Source organism: Mustela erminea, chromosome 8, assembly GCF_009829155.1.
Source record: "Mustela erminea isolate mMusErm1 chromosome 8, mMusErm1.Pri, whole genome shotgun sequence".
In the NCBI taxonomy this organism is placed as follows: domain Eukaryota; kingdom Metazoa; phylum Chordata; class Mammalia; order Carnivora; family Mustelidae; genus Mustela; species Mustela erminea.
This window is the reverse complement of record NC_045621.1, coordinates 97,931,619-97,955,845: the sequence shown is the minus strand read 5'-3', so window position 1 is coordinate 97,955,845 and position 24,227 is coordinate 97,931,619. Positions and strand designations below refer to the sequence as shown.

The 24,227-nt window shown below is 34.6% G+C and overlaps 1 protein-coding gene across 1 annotated transcript in view; it reads right to left on the bottom strand.

Annotated features, from left to right (window-relative positions):
* Positions 1-384: 384 nt before the first annotated feature.
* Positions 385-24,227, bottom strand: part of ACTR3 (actin related protein 3) — a 56,020-nt gene continuing 32,177 nt past the window's right edge. The window contains exons 5-12 of the mRNA XM_032353833.1: positions 22,574-22,669; positions 20,742-20,849; positions 17,868-18,011; positions 15,803-15,976; positions 6,314-6,406; positions 5,986-6,111; positions 1,948-2,031; positions 385-655 (exon numbers count right to left, since the gene is read on the bottom strand). Coding sequence (XP_032209724.1) covers positions 560-655; positions 1,948-2,031; positions 5,986-6,111; positions 6,314-6,406; positions 15,803-15,976; positions 17,868-18,011; positions 20,742-20,849; positions 22,574-22,669 — 921 coding nt within the window. The 3' untranslated portion in view covers positions 385-559. The remainder of the gene's footprint in view (positions 656-1,947; positions 2,032-5,985; positions 6,112-6,313; positions 6,407-15,802; positions 15,977-17,867; positions 18,012-20,741; positions 20,850-22,573; positions 22,670-24,227) is intronic.

The following is a 24,227-nucleotide window of genomic DNA, read 5'->3' as shown; positions in this document are numbered from 1 at the left end:
AAAACCATTGGGGGGCATAAGGGGGTGGAAGCCATTTGTAATAACTGGAATCCCATGAGTGTGTGTACGCCAAGTCTCAGGAGGCGCTTTTTTTTTAAATTTATCCTTTACTTGGTCACTTGATTCTCCTCAAATACTAGTTTTTCTTTGACTTTTTTCCTCAAAGTATAAAAAGTATGAAATATAAACAAGCTCTTGCATTGCACACTTAGAAGTGTACAACTCAAGCATTTTAGAGCTATCTACATACCGATAAATCCCATCAAATCTTGGATAATTCAATAATATACAAAATATCAGGGCACAGAAAGAACTAAAACCCACTTTTTGTTACACATAAGATTCAAATATTCAGTCTAAAGAAAAACACTTAATCATTTTGGCTCTCCTCTACATTCGCATGTTGATACACTTATTAAAATATTCCTGTATAATTATGTTTGGTCTTCTTACTTCAAGTCAGGTTTAAAACCTCAAAACCAGCCATCCAGACAAAACAGGTAATCAGAAAGATTATTTCTTCCCCGCCTCCCTAACCCCAATAATTATGAAATCAATTTTACGACATGACTCCAAACACTGGATTGTGACGACAAATGCTAGGTCCAATTTCTTCATAATCCTTTTTGGTGTGGCATACTTGGTAGAACTCGGGCTGAAAATAAAAACATGTATTTTTACAAAGGTCAAAAGTGTACCAGCTCTCAAAATGCTTTAAAATAGAACAAAATGTTTACTATTAGTCCATCTGGGTATTTAAATGAAGCTTAAAAATTCTAGAAACCGTGACTTAAAAATCAGCTACAAATAAGTATCAGTAATGAAAAGCAGGATTTAACACATGTCCTAACACACATCCTCCTACCTCAACATGATTCTGACATTCTGAGGACTGGAAGACTGATTCTCAAAAGCTCAACTATTCTGATGAGATTTCCCCCCACTGTACAATAAACTGATATTCTAAAAAAGCAGCATTAATTTAAAATGTAAATAAGGGGCACTTAAGAGGTGCAGTTGGTTAAGTGTCTGACTCTTTAGGCTCGGGTCAATGATCTCAAGGCCATGGGATCAAGCCCGCATTGGGCTCCATGCTGAGCGCTGAGGAGTCTGCTTCAGATTCTCTCTCTCTCTCCCTCTGCTTCCCCACTCGCACTGTCACTCTCTAAAATAGATACAATTTTTTAAAGTAAAATAAAATATAAACTCCTCTTAGTCATATACAAAAACTTCTAGATTGTTTCCTCAATAAAGGTCTGACATAGACGGAGGCTCTTTCTCCCATAACTTCTTCAAAGGGAGAACTTACAAACTCATCAGGTTATGTGGAACAAAAGGAAGATAACTAAAATAAGGTAAAAAGTAACTACCTCTTAATTTTTCAATGGTTTTAAAAATCCAAGTTTATGTAATTTTCAAAAATTCAGATAAAATTTATCTTATTTAATATTAATACTCTGTGTACTACAAGATAAAACACTGATATTTAATAGACAAATGATGTTACATTATCTTTTAAAGAGGTTTTAAGATGTTTTGTTTTGGGGAAATGGCCCTTAGAATAATTCCCTTTACTAACTTTTGAACATCATACTTCCTATGCAGTGATCTTGATGTTTTTAAATATTTGCACAGAAAAAGCGATGACCTTCTGATATCTGTATCATCACAAGATTAACAGAACTTTACCTACAGATTAATTTTAAAACCCTTAAGTGTTCACTCTAAAAAACTGTCTAAGCAAGCAAAAACTAAAATCCAAATAACTACATTTTAAAATACTATGTACATACAAACATTTCTAATTTTAAAACTTGCTCATGCAATCTACAGCTATATGCGATAAATTTAAAGAAATTTCCCTTGTTATTCTACACTGCATAAATACTGTATTTCTTCTCTCTGGGAAAAAAAAAAATCAAATTTGAAATATAAGCTTTATCTCACCGTGGAAGCCAGCATGGATCCTCCAAACCAAACTGCATATCGCTGCATGTGGTGTGTAATGACTTGTACATCAATAGGTTTTGGCTAAAAATGACATAGCAAGAGCAGTTCAATAGTAAATTCAAGTAACAATTTCTGTATCATTTAACTGTAAATGTAGGTAACACAAAACTGTGTACTCAAAAGTAAATAAAAAGTCAGAAGAGGAAGGATCCATATAAAGCAAAACAGAATACAACAGAAACAAATTAAGCTAATTTTATTTTTAAAAAGTAGTAATAGCCACACTGAAGTGGGGAAAGAGACTAACCCAAGTAACTTATGAACACGGGATTATGACTAGCCCTCTGTCTTAAAATAAAAACGAAGTAGGGTGACTGGGTGGCACCGTGGGTTAAGCCTCTGACTCTTGGGTTTTAGCTAAGGTCATGATCTCAGGGTCAAGAGACCTAGCCCCGCCTTGGCCCGCGTGCTCAGGGCAGAGTCTGCTTAGGAGTCTCCCTCCTCTTCCTATCTTTTTGTTTAAAAAAATAAAAAAGGTAAATATTAAACTCCAGTTAGTATTTTTATCACTGTGGTATGGATTAATAATTCTGAAAGCACTATAATATGTATTACAGTTCGAGCAAAAACATAAATATATTGTTTCTGTCAGAGAATAGCATTACAAATATGGAAAATTGGAAGGCTACAATGAACTTCTGGTATTCTGGAGCTAGCAGTATCACTATGAATTAAGTTTTTAATTTATATAAATATAAAACTGGATACAGATGAGTGTGTATATGCATGTGCACAAACATCTCCCAGTTCTGACTCCCAAGAAGGCCTAAGGCAGTGACCCAATAACAATGAGTATTTGGTTCCTTTTTTTTTTTTTAAGATTTTATTTATTTGTCAGAGAGAAAGAGAAAGAAAGAGAGCACAAGCAGGAGGAGTGGCAGGAAGAGGGAGAAGCAGGCTTCCTGGGGAGCAAGCAGCCCAATGCAGGGCTCCGATCCCAGGTCACTGAGATCATGACCTGAGCTGAAGGCAGACACAACGGACTGAGCCACCCAGGCAATCCCCAAAATGTGTTTCCTAAATAGCATTCTCCACTAAAAGAAACAAGGGTGTCTTCAGAAAGGAAGGGGGGGGAGGCTGATTCCAATATTGGAGAACAGAAAGTACAAGATGAATCTGAACTGTTCTGCTGTATCAAGGAGTAGCAAAGACCCTAAGGAATACTAGGGACACATCAAAAGGACAAAAAGCCACCTTTAATAGCTCCCACTGGCCAAATCTAAGAAAATTTGAGCATCAAAATTAAAGATATTAATAGTATTGATATGCTAATATTTTATTGCAATGATATTAGTGATACAGCCTAAAGAAAAATATGAGAAATCAGGTTTTTATAGAGGTATTACTGAATGAATGAATGAATGAATGAATGAGAAGGGAAAACTCTTCCTTATAGTAAAATGAGACTAAAAACCATAGAAGGAATAACAGAATTTGCAAAATACCAGTTGGCAACTACCACATAGTGGTAACTATTTTAGAAAAGAGAAATGGATGTTAAAACCAGTGGTTCAAAGTCTGATAAGAAACATGATAGCTACATAGTCTGAAAGTATCTTCCCGTAGTATTCTTATTACACATAAAGAAAAAATAACAATTTTATAGAGAAACCCAGCAGACACAACTAAAACCAACTGATCAAAATTAACATCTGGGACAAATTACACCATGTGTCTAGTGATATAACAAACTAAAGGATACAACAACATTTCTGTAGTATTACTGCCAAAAGTACATAATCTAAACCTAACTAATCATGAGGAAATACCAGACAATCCCAAATTGAGAAACATTCTGTAAAATAAATGGCCTGTATTCTTAAAAAAAAAATGTTAAGGTTAAATAAGAAAGACAAAAAAGGGGTTTTGGGTGGCTCAGTCAGTGTGGAGTCTGCTTCAGATTCTTTCTCCCGCTCCCTCTCCCTCAAACCCTCTCCACTCAAAAGCACTTACGCACAGTCTCTCGCTTGCTCTCTAAAATGAATAAATAAATGGAAGAAAGGAAGGAAGGAAGGAAGGAAGGAAGGAAGGAAGGACGAATGAATATAAAAGAAGACTGAGTACTTACTCCAGATTGAAGGGACATGATAGCGAATTAATGAACTGAAACATGCAATCCTAAGATTGGATTCTAGACCAAAAAAAGATGTGTGGCTTTTTTTCTCCCTTTTGCCATAAAGGACAATAATGGAAGAAGTGGTGAAACGTGAATCAGGTCCATAACTAGATTTTTTACTTTATCAGGTTAGTTTTGTGACATTTGCAATGTCCTGTTTTAAGACACACATACTTAAGTATTTAGGCGTGATGGGACATTATACTTCCAATTCATTCTCAAATAGTTCAGAAAAAATATTTGCACATATAGGTATGTGTGTTTATTTGTGTATGTAGGTATCTTTGTAGATATAGAATAAAGCAAATATAAAATGCTAACATTTGGAAAATCTAGGGGAATGATATACAGCAATTCCTATTAGGTTCTGTATGTTTTCTGTAAGTATGAAATTATTTCAAAATAAAAAGTTTAAAAATATTTACATGTCATAAAAAATGGCATTATTTTTTGATTAAGAAAAGTTATTTAGTTGTCATTAAAAATTACAAATTGAAAGGCAATAAAGTCAGATTTAGATACAGATACATAAAAATGTGATGAAAATCCATAAAAACATAAAGTAAAATAAAAAAGAAGGCAGAGTCCTCCAGTAAACTGGATTTCTCCTTTATCATTAATGTCAATACAGTGCTAATATCACTGAGGAGGGAAAAAAAGTCCTCATTTCTTATTTTGAAATGTACAAAAAGCCTAAAAATGTGAAATTTTTACTTTACTAAAATACTATACTAATAAACAGCATTTGTTTCATTTCATTTATCTATAATGAGTCCATTACAAACTAAACAACTACTTTGAAACAAACTTTTTTTACTGTGCTCCAAGGGTAAGTTTAAGATAATCAAAATTTAGGGACTGAAAACAGTCAGCAGTCATGCAATTTCTAAACAAGCAGCAAACCATAGAGGATTATGTTTTATTTTTAAATAATTTTGAATGACTAGTAGTCTCAGATGAAGCCCTAATTCTTGATAATTCTCCAAGTTGAATAAAGCTTGTTTTTATTTAGCAATGTCTCCTCTAAGTCAATATTTTGCTTCAATATCCTGAACTGAACAAGGATGAAACATAAAATTTACTGAAAAACTATCTCATAAATATAGAAAGGAAGCATCTGAGAATTTAAATTCATTTTGATTTTGACAGCAAACCCAAAGTCCAGGACATGTAAAAGAAGTTATTTCTGCTAAACCACCAACTGGATTTCACACTATGAGGCTGCTGTGGGGAAGCTAGAATGAGTCTGTGCAAGCAGGATAAACCTCACAACATCAGCTTCTCTATCAACTAGGCTTTGTTGTACTGCTATAGTACTCTTTAAAATTGTGTGGGTCCTTATGAAATATTATCCCTAAAATATGCAAGGAATTCTTCTCTATGTAAGTTATCCGTGAGATACGTATGAAATATTGTCACTCACACAGGCTAACAATATCTTCCATAAATGTTGATACCATCCTAGAGGAATCAAATGACCAATTAAGGACATGATATTCTTGAATTATTTCATGTATGTAAATCCTTTAAAACTGTATGTTTTTACATGTTTTTACATGCACAGTTAAAAACATGACCTGGGTAACCTAAACTCATGATAGCAACTACCCTCAGGAGGAAAAAGAAAGGATGGAAACCAAACAGAGAAAGGAAAAGGTCTAAGGAAGGTAAGATACTCTTTTTCTAATATTTTATTTCTTAAAATAAGATCTCAATATGATTAACCACTTTCCATTAGAAAACCTGACAGAAATCCTCTTATTTCCCTAAATAAAAGCAGAAGTTGGCAGACATTTCCCATCCCCACTACAATTATCAAGGCACCCTCAACCCTCCCACCAATATCTGAAAAAACCAACCTTCAATCTGCCACCACTCAATTCCTCACTTAATTTCAGCCTGGCATCTACAGTTCTTTTCAAATCTCTTTGCAAGCGACGTCCAAAGTCCCTGAACATGGTTGAACCTCCAGAGAGGACAATATTCTATATCATTGGAGAAAAATATATAAGTATGATTTTTATTTAGAAAGAAAAACAACAAATTTTAAGACATATGAAACAGTACTAAAATCTTATCACAGGCTTTTGAAGAGAGGATTTTTAAATTTAATATTCAACAACGGACAGAAAAATAAAGAAGTTTTTTTAAAAGAAGACCTTGAACAATTTTGCTGTAAATACTGACCTTGTAGAGTGGACGTCTGACATCGATAGGGCAATTCTGAATTACTTCATCTACAACTTCTGAGATAGGTTGAGTAAAGTCTGGATTAGCAAACTGAAAAGTAAAGGTGGATACATGACAGAGATTAGATCCCTACTTAAATATCACATTAAAAAATTAAAAAGTTTTGAGTTTTTTAAAAAAAGGACTTTTTACAAACATAAATTCTGGTCTCTAACTCAAAATTAAAGACTCTGAAATCAGAGATTTCAGAAGAAATCAAATTATAGTAATGATGATATATACCATTTCATAATCATCAGAATAGCAAAAATGTAAAAGCGCACGTATACCATGAGCTGGTAAAAACCCGGAGGCATGCACATGAACAGCACTCTGAAAATCTGAGTTGACCAGCACATTTGCATTTGAGGTCAAAAAAGGAAATGCCCAGTCTTCTCATTTCAGCTTTCATACTGTAAGTGTCCTTTGTGTGATCTATTTAGTGCCACAGCTTCCACATTTTTGTGGGTAATTTTGCTATTTAAAAGGGTCTCTGGGGCACGTGGGTGGCTCAGTTGGTTGGGGGTCTGCCTCTGGCTCAGGTCATGATCCAAGGGTCCTGGAATTGAGCCCTGAGTCGAGCTCCCTGCTCCACATGGAATCTGCTTTCTCCTTCACCCTGCTTTTGTGCTCTCACTTAATCTCTCTCAAATAAATAAAAAATATAAAATAAATAAATAAAAGGTTCCCCAATCACAGTAGTGCCAAAGTGCTATCTACTATTCTTAAGCTTAAGGCTATGATATATGTCATGGAGAAAATACAGTTTTGGATAAGGTTCACTCAGGCATGAGTCACAGTTTTGCTGTTGGCCATGGGATCAAGGCTAATAAATCAATGATATATACTAAATAGCGCCATCTTTAAACACAAATAATAGCTCTATGTTCACCTGACAAAAGTGTTGTAACCTAAAGCTCCAAGAACCTAACCCTGTTTCCTGCTATGAGCAATGATTCAGTATTCACTAATTCAGTGTTCACAGCAACTTTTTGGAGTATCTACTGTGAATAATGAGAATAAACTATATACTCACATGATGATATAACACAGTTTAACTATTTCCAACAGCTGACACTCAAAAGCAAAACTCATTTTTTAAAAAGCTGACTTCAAAAAAACTTCAGTGATTTCATACATGTAAACCCTTTAAAAATATGTTTTTCTGAATATATGTACAGTTAAACACATGAACTGGATATACACTAAAATTTAAAGCAGCAACTGCCCTCCAGAGGAAAAAGAAAGAATGGAAACCAAATACAGAAATAAAAAGGTCTAAGGAAGAGAAGACACTCTTTTTGTAATATTTTACTTTTTAAAATAAGATCTCAATACAGTAAATATTAAAATATTAATATGTATTTATTTGGAATGGAAGGTACATGTATTACACAAAACTTTTCAGAATTCTTTAACGGACTGGATAAGGTGTGAGGCAGAAAGCAATTTGACAACTTCAATTATTATGGAAATAGAATGAGGTTAAAAATAATAATTTTTTTTTAAATATTTATATATAACAAACAGGCCTTACCAGATAAAGGGCTAGTACCCAAATTCCATAAAGAACTTATAAAACTCAACACCCAAAGAACAAATAATCCAATCAAGAAATGGACAGAAGACATGAACAGACATTTCTGCAAAGAAGACATCCAAATGGCCAACAGACACATGAAAAAGTGCTCCACATCACCGGCATCAGGGAAATACAAATCAAAACCACAGTGAGATACCACCTCACACCAGTCAGAATGGCTGAAATGAACAAGTTAGGATACAACAGATGTTGGCAAGGATGCGGAGAAAGGGGAACTTACACTGTTGGTGGGAATGCATGCTGGTGCAGCCACTCTGGAAAACAGTATGGAGATTCCTCAAAAAGCTGAAAATAGAGCTACCCTACGACCCAGCAATCGCGCTACTGGGTATTTACCCTAAAGATACAAATGTAGTGATCCAAAGGGGCATGTCCACCCTAGTGTTTATAGCAGCAATGTCCACAATAGCCAAACTATGGAAAAAACCTAGATGTTCATCAACAGCTGAATGGATAAAGAATATGTGGTATATACACATACAATGGAATACTATGCAGCCATCAAAAATGAAATCTTGCCATTTGCAACGATGTGGATGGAACTAGAAGGTATTATGCTAAGCAAAATAAGTCAATCAGAGAAAGACAATTATCACATGCTCTCTCTGACATGAGGAATTTGAGAGGCAGGGTGGTGGGGGGGTCATGGTGGGGAGACTGGGAAAAAAATGAAACAAGATGGGACCGGGGAGGGGAACAAACCAGAAGAGAATCTTAATCTCACAAAACAATCTGAGGGCTCCTGGGGAGCTAGGGGGTAGGGATAGGGTGGCTGGGTTATGGACACTGGGGAGAGTATGCGCTTTGGTGAGTGCTGTTAATTGTTTAAGTCTGATGATTCATAGACCTGTTCTCCTGAAGCAAATAATACATTATATGTTAATAATAAATAAATAGGGCTTAGCAACAAAAAACCCCCTTTTTTAATATACAACAAACAGGCCTTATAAAAGGAGAAGTAAGATCAAGGAGGTCTTCCTTTCTTTCCCGTTATTTATTTTTATATGCACGCTTATGACCCTCCAAAATCATACAGACAGAGAAATGTGGCTTAATCTGAACCTTGAGAACCCAACGTAAAGACTATTTGTTCTGTCAGAAGCAGTCCATACTGTATTCTGTGGAAAAATAGGAGAACATAACTCAGGTGGCTCTGTATGCCATGTATAGACAAGCTTAGTTAACTGGCAGGGAATGGCTCAGTCCATAACTAACTAGAATGAGCAAAAGAATTGGCATCCTGAAAATTTTATTTTGTCATCTGTAGAAACTCTCTAGGTTCTGACTACGAAATTTCTAAGGAAACTAAGTTCTCAAAACATGCTTTCATGATCCCATAAAGATACCTCAACCTGAGACCTTGATATGAGATTTAATCCCCAAAATGTGGACAGAGACCAATTTGATAGAAAATATGTTCCAGGATATCTTAATACAGTATCAACTTATTAATACAGAACTTACAAATTCTCTACATTATCTTTATTAGCTATATTCCTTTAATATCTACCTAAACAACACACACACATACATATACCCTCACAGAGGAGCACATGTGCTCAAGAGATTAACCCTCCCATAATTCTTTCCTTAACCTTTAAGACAGTTTCTGCTGTAACATAAGTAAGACAGGAATAGAGTTTCATTCCTGTGCTGGGCCCTTCTCATAGAAATTTTTAATCAAGAACATACAAAAGAAAGGATTTATACATTCTTTAAATATTCACATATTCTGGACCGATCCACAGATATTTTGATTTAGAAAGACATGAAGTCTGATTTGAATACATCTTCACAAAAAGCTCATGGACTATTATGCTATACAGAATCCCGGATGAGAAGAAGAATATGTAATAAAGCAGCAAACATGGATACTTAGTAAGTAAACAAAGGAAAAGAGTAAGAATTAACAATAAATTGTTGTAGGTTACTTAATAACTTGACTATGCTCAACCTAGGGTCTCCACTAAGACTATTTTTAGGCCTTTTGTTTTCATTTTCAGCAAAAGGGTTAGTCTTTCCTCTAAATGCTTTCTGATCAGGTCTTACTACTACTGTAAGTGGCTATCAAAGGAGGAGTACCTTTTCTCTCTTCTGCAAAATTTATAGAGAATACACCCAAGTCAACAAAACAGTCCAAATAGCTTTGTCAAAAAAACTTAAATTTCCTTCAGAGAAAAAAAAAAAAAAAATTCAGAGTGCCAAGCCAAGCTTGTTCCTTCTAAAAACAGTTCTTTCAAGCATCTGTGATGAATTTAGCTATTCAAAAAATAAATACCCTTACTCTTTCATACAGTTTATGTTCGGTGTCCAAGTTTAGATACCTACACTTTCATCTAGACAAAACAAAAAACAGAGTGAATATTTCAAATGACAGAGGAACTCTGGTACAGAAATATCTAGAACTACAAAAGACAGAATCTTAAAATTCACTTGGGAAGTGACACAGTTCATAGGATATAAAAAAAAAGTCTATTCTGGAAAAACATGGTGAACTAAGCACACGTATCTCAACTTGTTCTCCCTACTAAAAGCAACAAAAAAGAAATCTTTTTTAAATGGAATAATCCCAAATGTATGGAGAGAACAGAAGAAGAAGAAACAGCAACAAAATCTGGCAAACTGGAATATGGAAAGCAGATGGACAAGACATGCACTCCCTCCGAAACACTTAGTAAGACATCAGTTGGGAAAGCCAAGAATAAGGCTGTTTTCTATTAACACTCCCCTCCCCCAAGAACTGGCTGTACCTGTCAGCACTGAAAGTGAGGTAGAAGGACAGGAAGGAACACTAGTTAAAAGTCTCTGTGGGAAAGAAATAATCTATGAAATGCCTCCTCGTCCAAGGAGAAAGGTGACTTACCTATTCTCTAAAAGGAATAAATTAGAGCCCGGGGACTCTTATAAATGGCTGAAAAGAATGAAAGCTGGGGGCTTTTAAGTGAACGTATGCAGCCTACTGCTGACACACAATGTCTGACCCTCTTCCCATTTGACTGCCAACCTCTACCCTCCAGGCAGCAATCTTTCTGGGACTATGTGAAATGATCTCAAGAAACATACACAGGGCATTCCCCCAAAGAAAAAAGCAGTCTACAAGTCCCATCCACAAAGCTCAGATTTCCAATCTGATTTTTAGCATTCCCTTCTTAAATGAGTGGCTCTCAAAAACCTCTAGCATGAAAAATACAAGAATCAAAACAAAGAAAACAAAGAGAAAAAGCAACCTGGAGAAAGAGACAAGGCAGAAAGAAGAAAACTTCAAAAAACCTAGACTAATATCCGCAGAGAGCCAGAAAATATGCAAACATGAAACAAGAACAGAGCAGCATAAAAAAGGAATATTCAAGAGCAGACATAGGGGAGCCCTTGAAAATTAGATATGTTACCAGAAATAAATTCAGTTAAATGTTCAGAAGATAAAAATGAAGAAATAACCTAGAGAGTGGAACAAAAAGTATAACTAGAAGAGAAAAAGAGAGTACATCAGAATGTTAGGGGAACAAAGGGACAATATACAAGTATATGGAAAGAAAAAAAGCAGGCCCTATAAAAGGTTTAGGAATCAGAACAACTTTTTACTTCAAGCTGTAACAGGGAGCAACTGAGCTGAGACTTCAAAATGCTGAGGAAAAATGATTTACAATCTAAAATTCTATACCCAATTATCAGACAAGCATAAAGGTAAAATGAGTACATTTTCAAACATGCAAGATCTTGAAATTTTCATCCTTCATGTGCCCTTTATATCAGGAATCCCAAATGGAAATGATTTCTACCAAAATAAAGAATGATAAAGATATGGGATAGAGGGAATTAAGTGAGAGGCAAAAGGAATCTCCACAATGATGGTAAAGAAAGATGACAGCTCTTTACCAAGTGCAGAAGGAAACCGCGTCTGATTGGGAAGTAACACATGCTCTGGAAAATTAAATTGATTATAAAACCCTATGCATCTGAATATCCTGAGAAGACAGTTTTAAAACTGGAAGGTAGAATTCAGAGGTGAATTAAGGATCCATTATTTTAAAACTACACAAACAAGTTACTATTTCCCATGGAAAACAAAATATAGGACAGAAAAATATTTCATGGTAAACTGCATAACTCAGATTTGATCAGAATTTGTGTTCAGAAGATCTAATTAAAATTTGTGTTCACAAAAATGTAAGCACTGCATTTTTACCTAACTAAAAATCACAATGTAATTATTGGGACAAAAAGGTATGGAAAGGTACTGCTTGTCATGGCAAAAAAAGAAAGGGAGAAAAGGCAATCCTCTTCCTCCCTATCTGGAAACTGACAGAAAATGCCTAAAACTGAAAAATGCAACCAAAGCAATGTATAGCAATGGAGGCAATCAACAAAACAATCAACTAAAAAAGGCTGAAGTGCTTACCTCTAGGAAAAAAATAGATAAGTATGCAGAACACTCCTAGTTTTTGTTAGAAGTTCAATAATCAAGACTTGAACAATGTGCATATGCGTAACTGGTTTTAAAAAATAACTCAGAAGAAGAGAAAAATATGGATTTCTACAGGAGAAATAATTTACAAAGAAAAAAATGCTATATAGAGTAAAAGATGTCTCAAAGTTTTAAAAAACTTAATAAAGAAAACTTAGCTTATCAAATGATAAAGATTAAATTATAGGAAAAATATTACATATAAAACATTAGCAGCAAGGTAAACTGACATCCTAACAACTATCCCTTTCCTAAGCAACACAACACAACCAAAACAACAGTTTATTTATGTATCTAATATGTCAAAGATTAAGACTGTCAGGACCTTGCTGAGGGTGTAAGTATTCCACTCAAATACTTCCTCCTTTAAAATCCAAGATACCTCTTACCTCCCACGCTATTATCTATCTTATAACGATCCTATTCATCTAGGACTTTGGTTCTGGATCTTCTGCAATTCTCTAATTCCTGTCCTCCACAGGGAGGTTTAGTACGTCTCCCCAGTATTTCAACTTCAACTGATGTTCCTTAACCTGTGACCTTTAATACGTTCAACTTCAGCAGTTCACATATACATGACCTCAAAAGAAAATATGACCTGACTGCCAGCTACACAGTTATCTTTCGATCTTCTTAAATCACTACTAACACGACAGAGAAAATTACAAGAAAGGAAAAATGCCCAAGGATGAAAAGAGAAGGTGAGTAAACATGAATGAAATACTTCAATTCTGTTTGGAAGACAAAAAAGGAATGTTACATCCTAAGTGCCTCCAGAGGGCATACTGCTAAGAAGTCAATCCATTCACCCTGGAGAACCTTGGAAGTACCCAAAACTCAAAGGATAAGAAACCACAAAGAAAAAAAGTAAAACAAGGTTTTACAAAAAAACTGTTAAATTTCTCTATATAGAAATAGACCCCCTTGGGCGCCTGGGTGGCTCAGTGGGTTAAGCCGCTGCCTTCAGCTCAGGTCATGATCTCAGGGTCCTGGGATCGAGTCCCACATGGGGCTCTCTGCTCAGCAGGGAGCCTGCTTCCTCCTCTCTCTCTCTCTGCCTGCCTCTCCAACTACCTGTGATTTCTCTCTGTCAAATAAATAAATAAAGTTAAAAAAAAAAAAAGAAATAGACCCCCAAGATCCCTTCAGATTACAGTTAATTATACAAACTCAATGAATAAATGAAACAAATGAACAGAGAGAAAATGACACAAATGAAGAAATGAAGTAAAAATTGAGGAGCAGCTCAATTTTAAGAGAAAAATTTACATTACAATTTTGCCTCAAAAGCAAAAAATATTAACAGGTATAATAATATTTATATACTGTAAAACTACTGATTTAGCTAATAACTGTAACATTACATACAGACAAGCTGAAGGAAGAGGGTCTAAGGAAATACCAACTAACCTAAAAGGAAGGTGGTAGACAAATTACTTATGTTGCTATGTCAAGAAATAAGAGGACAAATATTTGGAGATGTGCAGGTAATTGCCAAGAGTGCGGGCTAAGTGAGAGCTAGTGAATGCTCTGCGGAACATAGAAAGAGTGAGAGTGGGGGTGGAGGATGAGGCGCTGCTATTTTTATTTAAGCCTGTCAGTGTTCTTTTAAAACTTTTAAAACTATGTACATACATCCTTTTATGAATTTTTATTTTAAAGACTGCAAAGAAAACATGCCGTCTAAAGCCTTAAAACACCCATATACTTGTCTGACCACAATGCCTTATCCCAGGTGCTCGCTCCCTCCTTTGCTCCCAATTTACGGCTATCTGCCAATTCATCATGATCTCTGATCCCTGCCCCTATCTCCTTCACATCCAGCTGTTCAAGTTACACATATGGGAATCACAGATTTTTCATATTACTCCCCTCACATCTAAGTAATCAGTAAGTCACGTTGATTCTATTGCTTTTTCTTATCCTTTCTCAATCTTATTGGCCTGAAATTACTTATCCTTCATCTGGAAAACTGTAATAAACTTACCTGTTTCCAACACAATTCACACCCCTATTTCAAATCCATCCAAACCAGTGCTATCAGAGTGATCTTTCTAATCTGTGTCATTTGCACTGAAGATCTCTGCACAGAATCCAGAACTCCTTTCTATAGCATATTAGTCCCTAATAAACACCCATCTGGGCCCATCTCCTACCAATCCCTTCATTTATAATTTTATTACCTAGCAATCTCCTATCCCAAACTTCTACCCAACTTATCTCTTCTGCCATAAAGATACTTCCCTAACATACTTGCCTGACATACTTGCCAACTTATCTCTTCTGCCAGAAAGATACTTCCCTAACATACTTGCCTGTATTCACCCTTGAAGTCTCAGCTCATAAGAAGCTTCCTTAGTTCTCCCAAGCAGACTTAGATGCTCTTTGTTTCTATGCCCTCCCCAAATCCATGCATTTATTGAAACAACTATGCCTGTTTAGATATCATCTTCCTTACTCTGAGCTCAGTAAGAGCAACATAAAATACTTTTTCATCTTTAAATATTCCATACTTCAACTGAGACCATGAAAATTATATTCACTATTTGCTAAGTGAATAAACAATATTAAAAAATAACTTTTTAATGCCAAGTAAGCACACTTGGCATTTAATGTAATTCTATTAACAACTTTCTTCTATTAAGTTACCAGAAAAATTTTTCATATTAAAAACACACCTTTTATTTACTTAATAAAACCTCCATGTTGCTAACATTTTCACAGAGACAGAAAACTACTTTGCTAATAATTGTTTTGTTATGATAGTCGACTAACAGTTCTTGGTTTAATGGTTATTTTATATGGGGCACTGGTAGTTCTAGAACTTTTCCAAAATACTTTATTTAAATGGTCATAAATTTTAGGGGCTTCCCTCTTTCCATGATCCCACATAAGCCACAAATATTAAAAAGACAAGTTTTAGTTTTCTAAATATACAAAAAATAAGGCGCCTGGCTAGCTCAGTCGGTAGAGCATGAGACTCTTAAATATACAAATAATAGTAACTTGTTTAGCCTATTTCAACATAAGAAACTATTCCTCTTGAAAATAACTCACAATAGGGCACCTGCGTGGCTCAGTGGGTTAAAGCCTCTGCCTTCGGCTCAGGTCATGTTCCCAGTGTCCTGGGATCAAGTCCTGCATCGGGCTCTCTGCTCAGCAGGGAGCCTGCTTCCTCCTCTCTGCCTGCCTCTCTGCCTACTTGTGATCTCTGTCTGTCAAATAAATAAATAAAATCTTTAAAAATAAATAAATAAATAACTCACAATAGCATTTTAGTATAGGAAAAGTTTCTGAGATTAACTCCTCCCTGAATTTCTCAAAACAATCCCATCTGAGGAGGGAAAAAAAAAAAAAAAAAACAACAACAACAACTTACCTCTGGATGAAAAAAGATTTCAGGTCCCAAGAATCTCTCATAACCAACATCAATAGAAAATTCTTTCTTTGAGATAGCATTGATTCCAGTATATTGCTTAATCCACTTTGATCCATCTGTGTCATACTTGTTAAATTCTTTTACTAAATCTGGGCAGACATAACTATAGCGCTCCTAGGAAAACAAAGAAATGAGTAATTATTTCCTCATTTTAGGAACAGTAGAAAAGGATGACATATTTTTGGCAAACCAGAATCAAATGAACAAATATCTTTGGAAAATAAAATTAAGAAATTAAGCTGAAGATAATTTCATGTTAGGACATTAATTTATGTTTAGTACAAATAACTCATCTCTCATTTCCTATACATAATTCTTAGCTTCATACATACTGAATAAGACTTGATCAACTGAAGAGACAACCTCTACTATCTCAAGGTTATTTTATGAAAACATTCATTATTGTCATTCAACTTTTTATGCAGTTCCAATAATTAATGGAGTCTGCGTTATGAAGAGGAGAAAACATAAAATAAATACAGAACTAGAGAATAAGTAAAAGTTGATATAACCCACAAATTAATATAGACCCTTAATCCTTAACACCTTCCTGGAACAAACCTGAATATGATCTAAGTAAATGAGCAAAAGAAAAAAGGCTGAAAACAAAAACTATTCTTTTTGACTGTATCACCTACAATGCCAAATTGCCACATATCTGATTAAGTCCTAAGTAAAAGTTTTCATTAAAAATGCAATTCAAAAATGTTATGAGTTGTAACATTCTATTTACAATTTATGGACTCCTGAATCCACGTTTCATTTTTTTTTAAAAGAAAAACACACCGTTCATATATTTTTGTTCATGAAGAATTCTAATCCACAATATATGCAAATACTATTACTAATAATATAAAGACATATAAGGAAAGAATATGGAAAACAAAGAACAATTTGATGTTATTGTAGGTCTTCTTTTTCCAACTTCAAAAGTAGGAATTACATGGAAATGATAATTCTTAAAATACATTCAGACTGAGCATCAGTATTCTCTAAAATAGATTTTAATCCTTGGTGCTTTTGTTATTTTTTAAACCCCACAGGCTTCCCAAAGATGCTGAAGCAGTATTCATATTAATTTTTCACATATTTAATTTTGATGCCATCCTTTGGGTTAGTTTTGGCAGCCATTTCATAATTCCCTTACTACTAGGAAGCAGTAAATTCCTTAAAGTTATTTTTGCTGCGGGATTTTTGCTTTCACATACTGAAAACATATGAGAAACCCACTAAAATTTTTGTAGGTATGTTGGCAAATGATAAATTTAAAAAGTGATACTAAGTATTTTGACAGTTTACATAAAAGCACTGATCTAACAAAGACTTATATAACATACAAATTAAAACACCTTAAATAGTCTTCACGTTTTTCTTTTATTTGCCGTATCACGTGAGCCAAACACCACCTCTATTCTAGTGAAATGAAACAATTACATCAAAAAAAAATTTTTCAACAGAAAATTGTTAGGATTAAAATAAAGAACTCAGGGGCGCCCGGATGGCTCAGTGGGTTAAAGCCTCTGCTTTCCAATTGGGTGGGCTCTCTGCTCCGCGGGAAGCCTGCTGCCTCCTCTCTCTGCCTGCCTCTCTGCCTACTTGGGATCTTTGTCTGTCAAATAAATAAACAAAATCTTAAAAAAATAAATAAAATAAAAAATAAAGAATTCAGTGAAAAAACTGAGATACAAGAACTATGAAACTAATTATTTTTACTATGGGGAATAATCACAAAAATGTATGCTGAAGTCAGCTGGTACAAATGTTCTTGACTCAAATGTGAAATGTGGAGACAACAAGGCACAGAGCTGATCATCCCGCAAAATCTCCTTACAAGAAATAAAGAGAAAACATATATATAATTAAGGGTAATAATTTGTAACTGGCTAAGTAAAAAGTTTTCTTTTTTTTTTTAAAGTACCATTCCTCACCTGAGAGTTTTCATGTTAATATTGTAAATCTGATTTTAATTTCTAACTGAATTACACTTTCATCATTACTTTTTTACCTTTACTGCTTTAGCAGTTTCCAAGGATTGCTCTGGAGGGATTCCTACTTCTCGGTCTCTCAACAACTGCTGAATAAAATATGTTATATCTCGTCCTGCGATTGGAATGTGCTTAATACAGCTGCCAATCACATACCCTTCAGCCTATACAGGGGGGAAAAAAAGTGGCAAATTTACTTTCAGTGATTTCAAAATTAAAATAACCTAAATAATCATCAAAGATGAATTTCTCAAGTTAGTGTGTTTATATTCCCAAGTATTGCTTTATCCCAGAAGAGTTCTTCTAGTCTTTATTCTTCAACCATATTCCTCACAATACTGTATAATTTATAATACTGTACAGATATTATGAACAAGAATGGCCAGCAACTTAGATTATTCTTTTACTGGTAAGAGTTTGTAACTAAGACTGAAATGACTTAACAACACAGAAATGACAAATTTCAGAAGTTTAAATGTTTTGATAGGAGACCAGATAGGAAATTATTTAAAAATCTTTAATAATTTCAGTAAACAATTTAGATAGCATTGTAGGAAATCTGATCATTAACCCACAAACTCATTTTTCCTAATGAAGCAGGTACCAATTTCACAAGGCAGAGGCATTCTATGCATTATTATAATGCCAAATAATTAAATTCTACACAATTCATAAATTTACGGATATGAGTCAGAAGTACAAAAAATAATGTAACAAAATTAAATTTCATTAACAAAGAGTATCATCTGGCCATGACAGAGTATTAGGGATTGGATTTAACCTCTCACATTAAAGGAAAAAAAAGAACAAATTAAACGAAATAAACGTTTTCCGACACTAAACTGGCAGAATAGGGCAGTGTTCTCAATGAAAAGGGAAAGCAAATAAGATGAGTGCTATAAACAGCCCATCTTACTGCTTAGGAAGAGTTGCTAGGCAGCAATAATGGGAGGAAGAACCCAAGCAGAGTCAGAAAGTCTCATTAAGTTGAGGATACAAAATTTAGATTTCAGGGAAGTCTATTGCTACAGCTTACATGTCAAACTACTAAAGCTGAAACAGCTACAGTGACACAGAGCTCTGAGATGTGAAAAGTAAAACCTTAGCTGACTAGTAATCATCACATTCATGTTAGGAAACCAACAAGGCCAGAGAAAGAACCTCTAGAAAGTGGGAACAAACAATCCTCAAAGCTTATTGTAGCTGGGAATAGTTTACATTCCCATTAGCCAGTGTAACAAGACCTCAAACACAGGACACTGAGTAGAATCCTCAGAAGAGTGCCTCAAGAGTGGGGACAAAGTAGGACCAGACAAAAGATTGTTCTGGACTTGCTCAATAATGTTTAAAAGGAACCCCGGAAAGAATCCAACTGATTCCTAGTAATTTAACTGTATCCCAGGAAAAATAACTCAAAGTATCTTTAAAAGTCCCCAAATCCAGGACATAACAATGTGAACATACAGCACCCAATGAAAAATTATACACAAGCAAGAAAGCTGGAAAATGCAACCCCTGACTGGGAAAAAAAAATCAAGAGAAAGAAACAGAAATATCAAAGATAATAGCATTCATAGAAAAAGACATTAAAACAACTACTATATATTCCTCATAATCAAGAATGGAATCATGAATGGAAACATGAATGAGAGAGAAAGGAAAGATGTAAAAGGATCCAAAGAGAACTGCTATGGAGAAAAATAAAAAATCTAAAATTAAAAAATACCCTAGGGCACCTGGGTGGCTCAGTGGGTTAAAGCCTCTGCCTTTGGCTCAGGTGATGATCCCAGCCAGGGTCCTAGGGTCGAGCCCCACATGGGGCTCTCTGCTCTGCAGAGAGCCTGCTTCCTCCTCTCTCTCTGCCTGCCGCTCTACCTACTTGTAATCTCTGTCAAATAAATACATAAAATCTTTAAAAAAAAAAAAAAAAAAACCTTAATTTGCCATTAAGAATTGGAAGCACAAAGGCCTTGGCAGAAAAAATGCCATCTCTGACAAATAATCCAATCTGATGCATTTTTTTTCTAATATACTTTACTAAATACAAACCATAAAAAGCACAATTGTAACTTGACCTTTTTATTCCAAAAAAAAAAAAAATTTCCAGGGGCACATGGCCGGCTGAGTCAGTAGAACACGTGACTCTTGATCTTGGAACCTTGAGTTCAAGCCCCACACAGGGCACTGAGCTTAATTACAATAAATAAATCAAAATAATTCCCAAAAGTCATTAATGGCCATATGCTTATAACAAATTGTTAGTTAACCTACGCACCAAACTGAAATCTGTTAATTAAGGATAAGAGAGACTACAAACTGGCTAATCCATGTAACACAGACACATCCAAACTAGAAGACAGAATTCCATGTTTAAGAAAAGAAAGGCATAGTGGCACCTGGGTGGCACAGTCGGTTAAGCATCTGCCTTCGGCTCAGGTCCTGATTCCAGGGTCCTGGGATCTTGCCCCCGCATCAGGCTCCCTGCTGAGCAGAGAGTCTGCTCCTCCCTCTCCCTTTGCCTCTTCCTCCCCACCACCACTCATGCTCTCACTCGCACTCTACAAAATAAATATAATCTTAAAAAAAAAAATGCAAAATATCTTTTACCATTCCCGTTACATCTTCTAATTACGAATTAGAAACAATTTCTACTATTTTTAAATCATATCCTAATTATAGCACAAACCTACAGAGCAGAAGAAAGATTTTGGAATTTCTTTATAGAATTTTAATATTAACTTGAGCAAAACACAGCCCTAGATGAACAAATGGCCAAACTAGTGCAAACTTTTCAAATGTTTAAAATTTTTTAAAAGTAGTATTAATTCGTATCATTTAACTCTGCCAGATATGTTATCTGATAGGACTATTTGGTAATTTTTAAATATCCTTACCACTGGAATGACATGGGTGACACCATCTCCACTGTCTATTACTGTACCAGTCAATGTCCGTTCTCCTACTTGTCTTGAGGTCCAAGAGGCAGCTAAGGCAAGAACAGCCTTAGACCAAAAAATATGACAGGAAAGAAAATAAAAACAAGCACAAAGAGTTAATAAAAAAAATATTTCATGGAGTACTTCAATTTTAAATGTGCAGTTGACTCTGGAGCAACACCAGGGTTAGGTGCGCTGATCCCTCCAACACAAGCAGTCGAAAATCCAAGTATAACTTCTGACTCTCCAAAAACTGAACTACCAAGTGTCTACTGTTGACATAAACAGAAGATTAACACAGATTTTGTATGTTATATCATATACTGTATTCTTATAATAAGAGAAAAAAAATGTTAAGAAAATCATTAAGGGAGACAAACATTTATAGTACTCTACTGAAAAAAATTTGCATGTAAGTGGACCTATGCAGTTCAAACTTGTACTGTTCAAGGGTCAACTACAGTCATCTCTGACAAAAAAATACATAAAAGTAATTTACATTACGCAATAAAATTATTCGCATCCTACAATTTAAGAAAAATGTAACAAGCTTGTATTTACTTCTAGAGGCATATTTGTAAATTTCCCATGTTTTTATGCAGGCCAAAATGGGGAAGACTAACATCATGTATCACAGCACTAAGACAGCTAGGACTTAAAATTATGTTTATATGGGCTAGCCTGTATACAAACCACAAAGTGTAAGTAAGATAAAGAAATATACAAACAAAATATATGTATTCCATACATAGATGGCTATAAACAAGTATCTCTATCAAGATAAGCTCCAAATTTTTAACTGCAACATGCTTTTAGGAATACATAACAAGTTAGTTAACCACAGGAAAAGCCATTATACACTTGTAAATATCATGAGTTAATCAGGAAACAAAGTTGATGAAATTATATTTTTCTATGAAAAAGACTGGCATGGACAATAAAGTATAATTCTTTTAAGTTTACAAATTAAGAAATTAACACAGCTAAGTCATTTTTTAAAAACAGAATTTCATACAATCCAAGCCTCCAACAAGATATATGTCCAATAATTAAAAACAGAGCTAAACTTTCATCTACTTCCAATATAATAGCTGAAAGGGATGGGCGCCGTGGCTTAGTTGGTTAAAGCGCCTGTCTAGTAATAGCTGAAAGGGACCTAGAAAGTTACCAGGACATCCTCCTATTTTAACACAGAATCACACATCATAATCACTGTTACCTAGGAGAACTATACAATAGTTTATATACCTATTAAACATTTGTGATATGCTAGGCATCACATTTGCTACAGGGTAAGAGGTGAGCTGTGATCCTGAGAGGTGGGAGAGAAGCCATTCCATGAAGATACATTTAGAAAGTAAGCTCAATATTAAAGAAATTTAATTAATAAGTTATTACAGGAATTTATGACATAGAATACAGAGGGGCACAAAAGAGAAAGTGGTCAAATATATCTAGCAGTAAGTGAATCAAAACAATGAAAAAAGGACACAACAAACATTTCAAGGATAAACGAATATGTATATAAAGTTCTTGACCTGAAATAAACAGTTGGTAAATATTAATACCCTTATTTCTGTCCCATGAAAGCCTTAAATTATCTACAGATCAATAGCTTACTTCCTTCAACATTTCTCTTTTACAAACTCCTATTTACTATGATTTCTAAATTATTGATTTAGGAGAGAACAATGATATGCTCTGAGGTCATAACAAATATGTATTTAAGAGTGGATTAACCAGATAAAAATTCAAGAGTCAAGCTTATCTTGACTTGTGAACTTTCTTACCTGCACAGCAATGTACAAGCCTGGAACATTGAAGGATTCAAACATTATTTCAGCAGTATATTCCCTGTTTTCTGGAGTATTCAGTGGAGGTTCAGTCTATTAAATGGAATAACATTTCAAACAGACAAAACCTGATTATTTTGACAACTTTTAAGCAATTTTTAAATAAAAAATAATGTTAGAATTTTTATTTAAAAATCTTAAATTTAGAGATACAAAGACAGACCAAAAAAAGAAAAATTTTATAAAGAATTCAAACAGATCTATGCATATATGAAAAGAATATAATCACTCACACACAAAAAAAGAAACCAAATTTCTACATTACACCATTAAACACTTATAAAAGGAATGAGAGGGAGAAAGGAGACCTAGTCAAATCATCTTACAAAAAAGGATAATGACAGACCTCCAGGGAGACTTAACAACGGTGTTTCTAGTGGCAGAATTCTCACGTATGTAATGTTTTCAGCAGGATGTACCAGGTCTGTTTATAACCACAGTAAATAAGCCAAGATTCTACAAATTTATGCCATGCTTCTTGGAAACTGTTAAGTGATGTAACTGTTAAGAGTATTAAAATGGAGATATTTACACAGTTCTCTTCCATTTATATGACCGTATACTTCACTTAGAAACCTGCAGATTTAAGTCTGGGCCAAAACACGTTCTAATGAGGCAAGAGAGGACTAAGGAAACAGTACTTGCAATCCTGTACTTCATGTTTCCCATATGCCTCGTGATTACTTAAATCATTTAAATTATTAAAGCTTGAAAATGGGTAAGACCTGATTCTTACGAATCTGATCTGACAATCCTTGTTTTCTCAAATATCTAAAATGGAAGGCAAAATTTTCAAACTTCAGAAATGCAGAGGAATGATGTTTTTGACCTTGAGGTAAGAAGGACTCCTTAAATGTCAAGAACACAAATTAGAGAGAAACATGAATAAAACTTGAATTCATTGCAAATTAAATCTTTTTGTTAATTTAAGAAAACACCGTAAGGCTTTTTTAAAAAATGGTCAACTAGGAGTAGACTTTGTGCCTACATAAAACCTTTAATAGCTAAAACTACCTGATGTGTTTAAACTTATTGAAAGCAGTTTTGGAATTATTTTTCAAGACTTTGTGGAGATAATTTAGTGACAGACACATACTAAGCAAACTGAAAAAAATCAAGTTAAATTATAAACTCTAAGAAAAACACTAGTTCTATATAAAATAAAACATAATCAAAAGACCTCCCAAGGAAAATATACTAACAGCTAATAAGCACATAAAAAAGTGCTAAACATCATTAGTCATCAGGAAAATGCAAATTAAAACCAAAATGAGAAATTTTACACACCCACCAGAATGGCTAAATTTAAAAAGACTAACACACCAAAGGCTGGATAGAGCAACCAGATTGCTAACACACTGCTGGTGGGTGTGCACAAAGGTACAACCCCTTGGAAAGAGCTCTGAGAATTTCCTATAAAACCAATCATGGACCTACCCTACAACACAGCAATTCGGTATATAGGTATTTATGTAAGACAAATGAAAACATGTCCACAAAAAGACTTGTATAAGAAATGTTCACGATAACCAAATTTGTAACAGTCAAAAACTAGAAACAGCCCAGGTAATCATCAACAAAAAAAACGGAT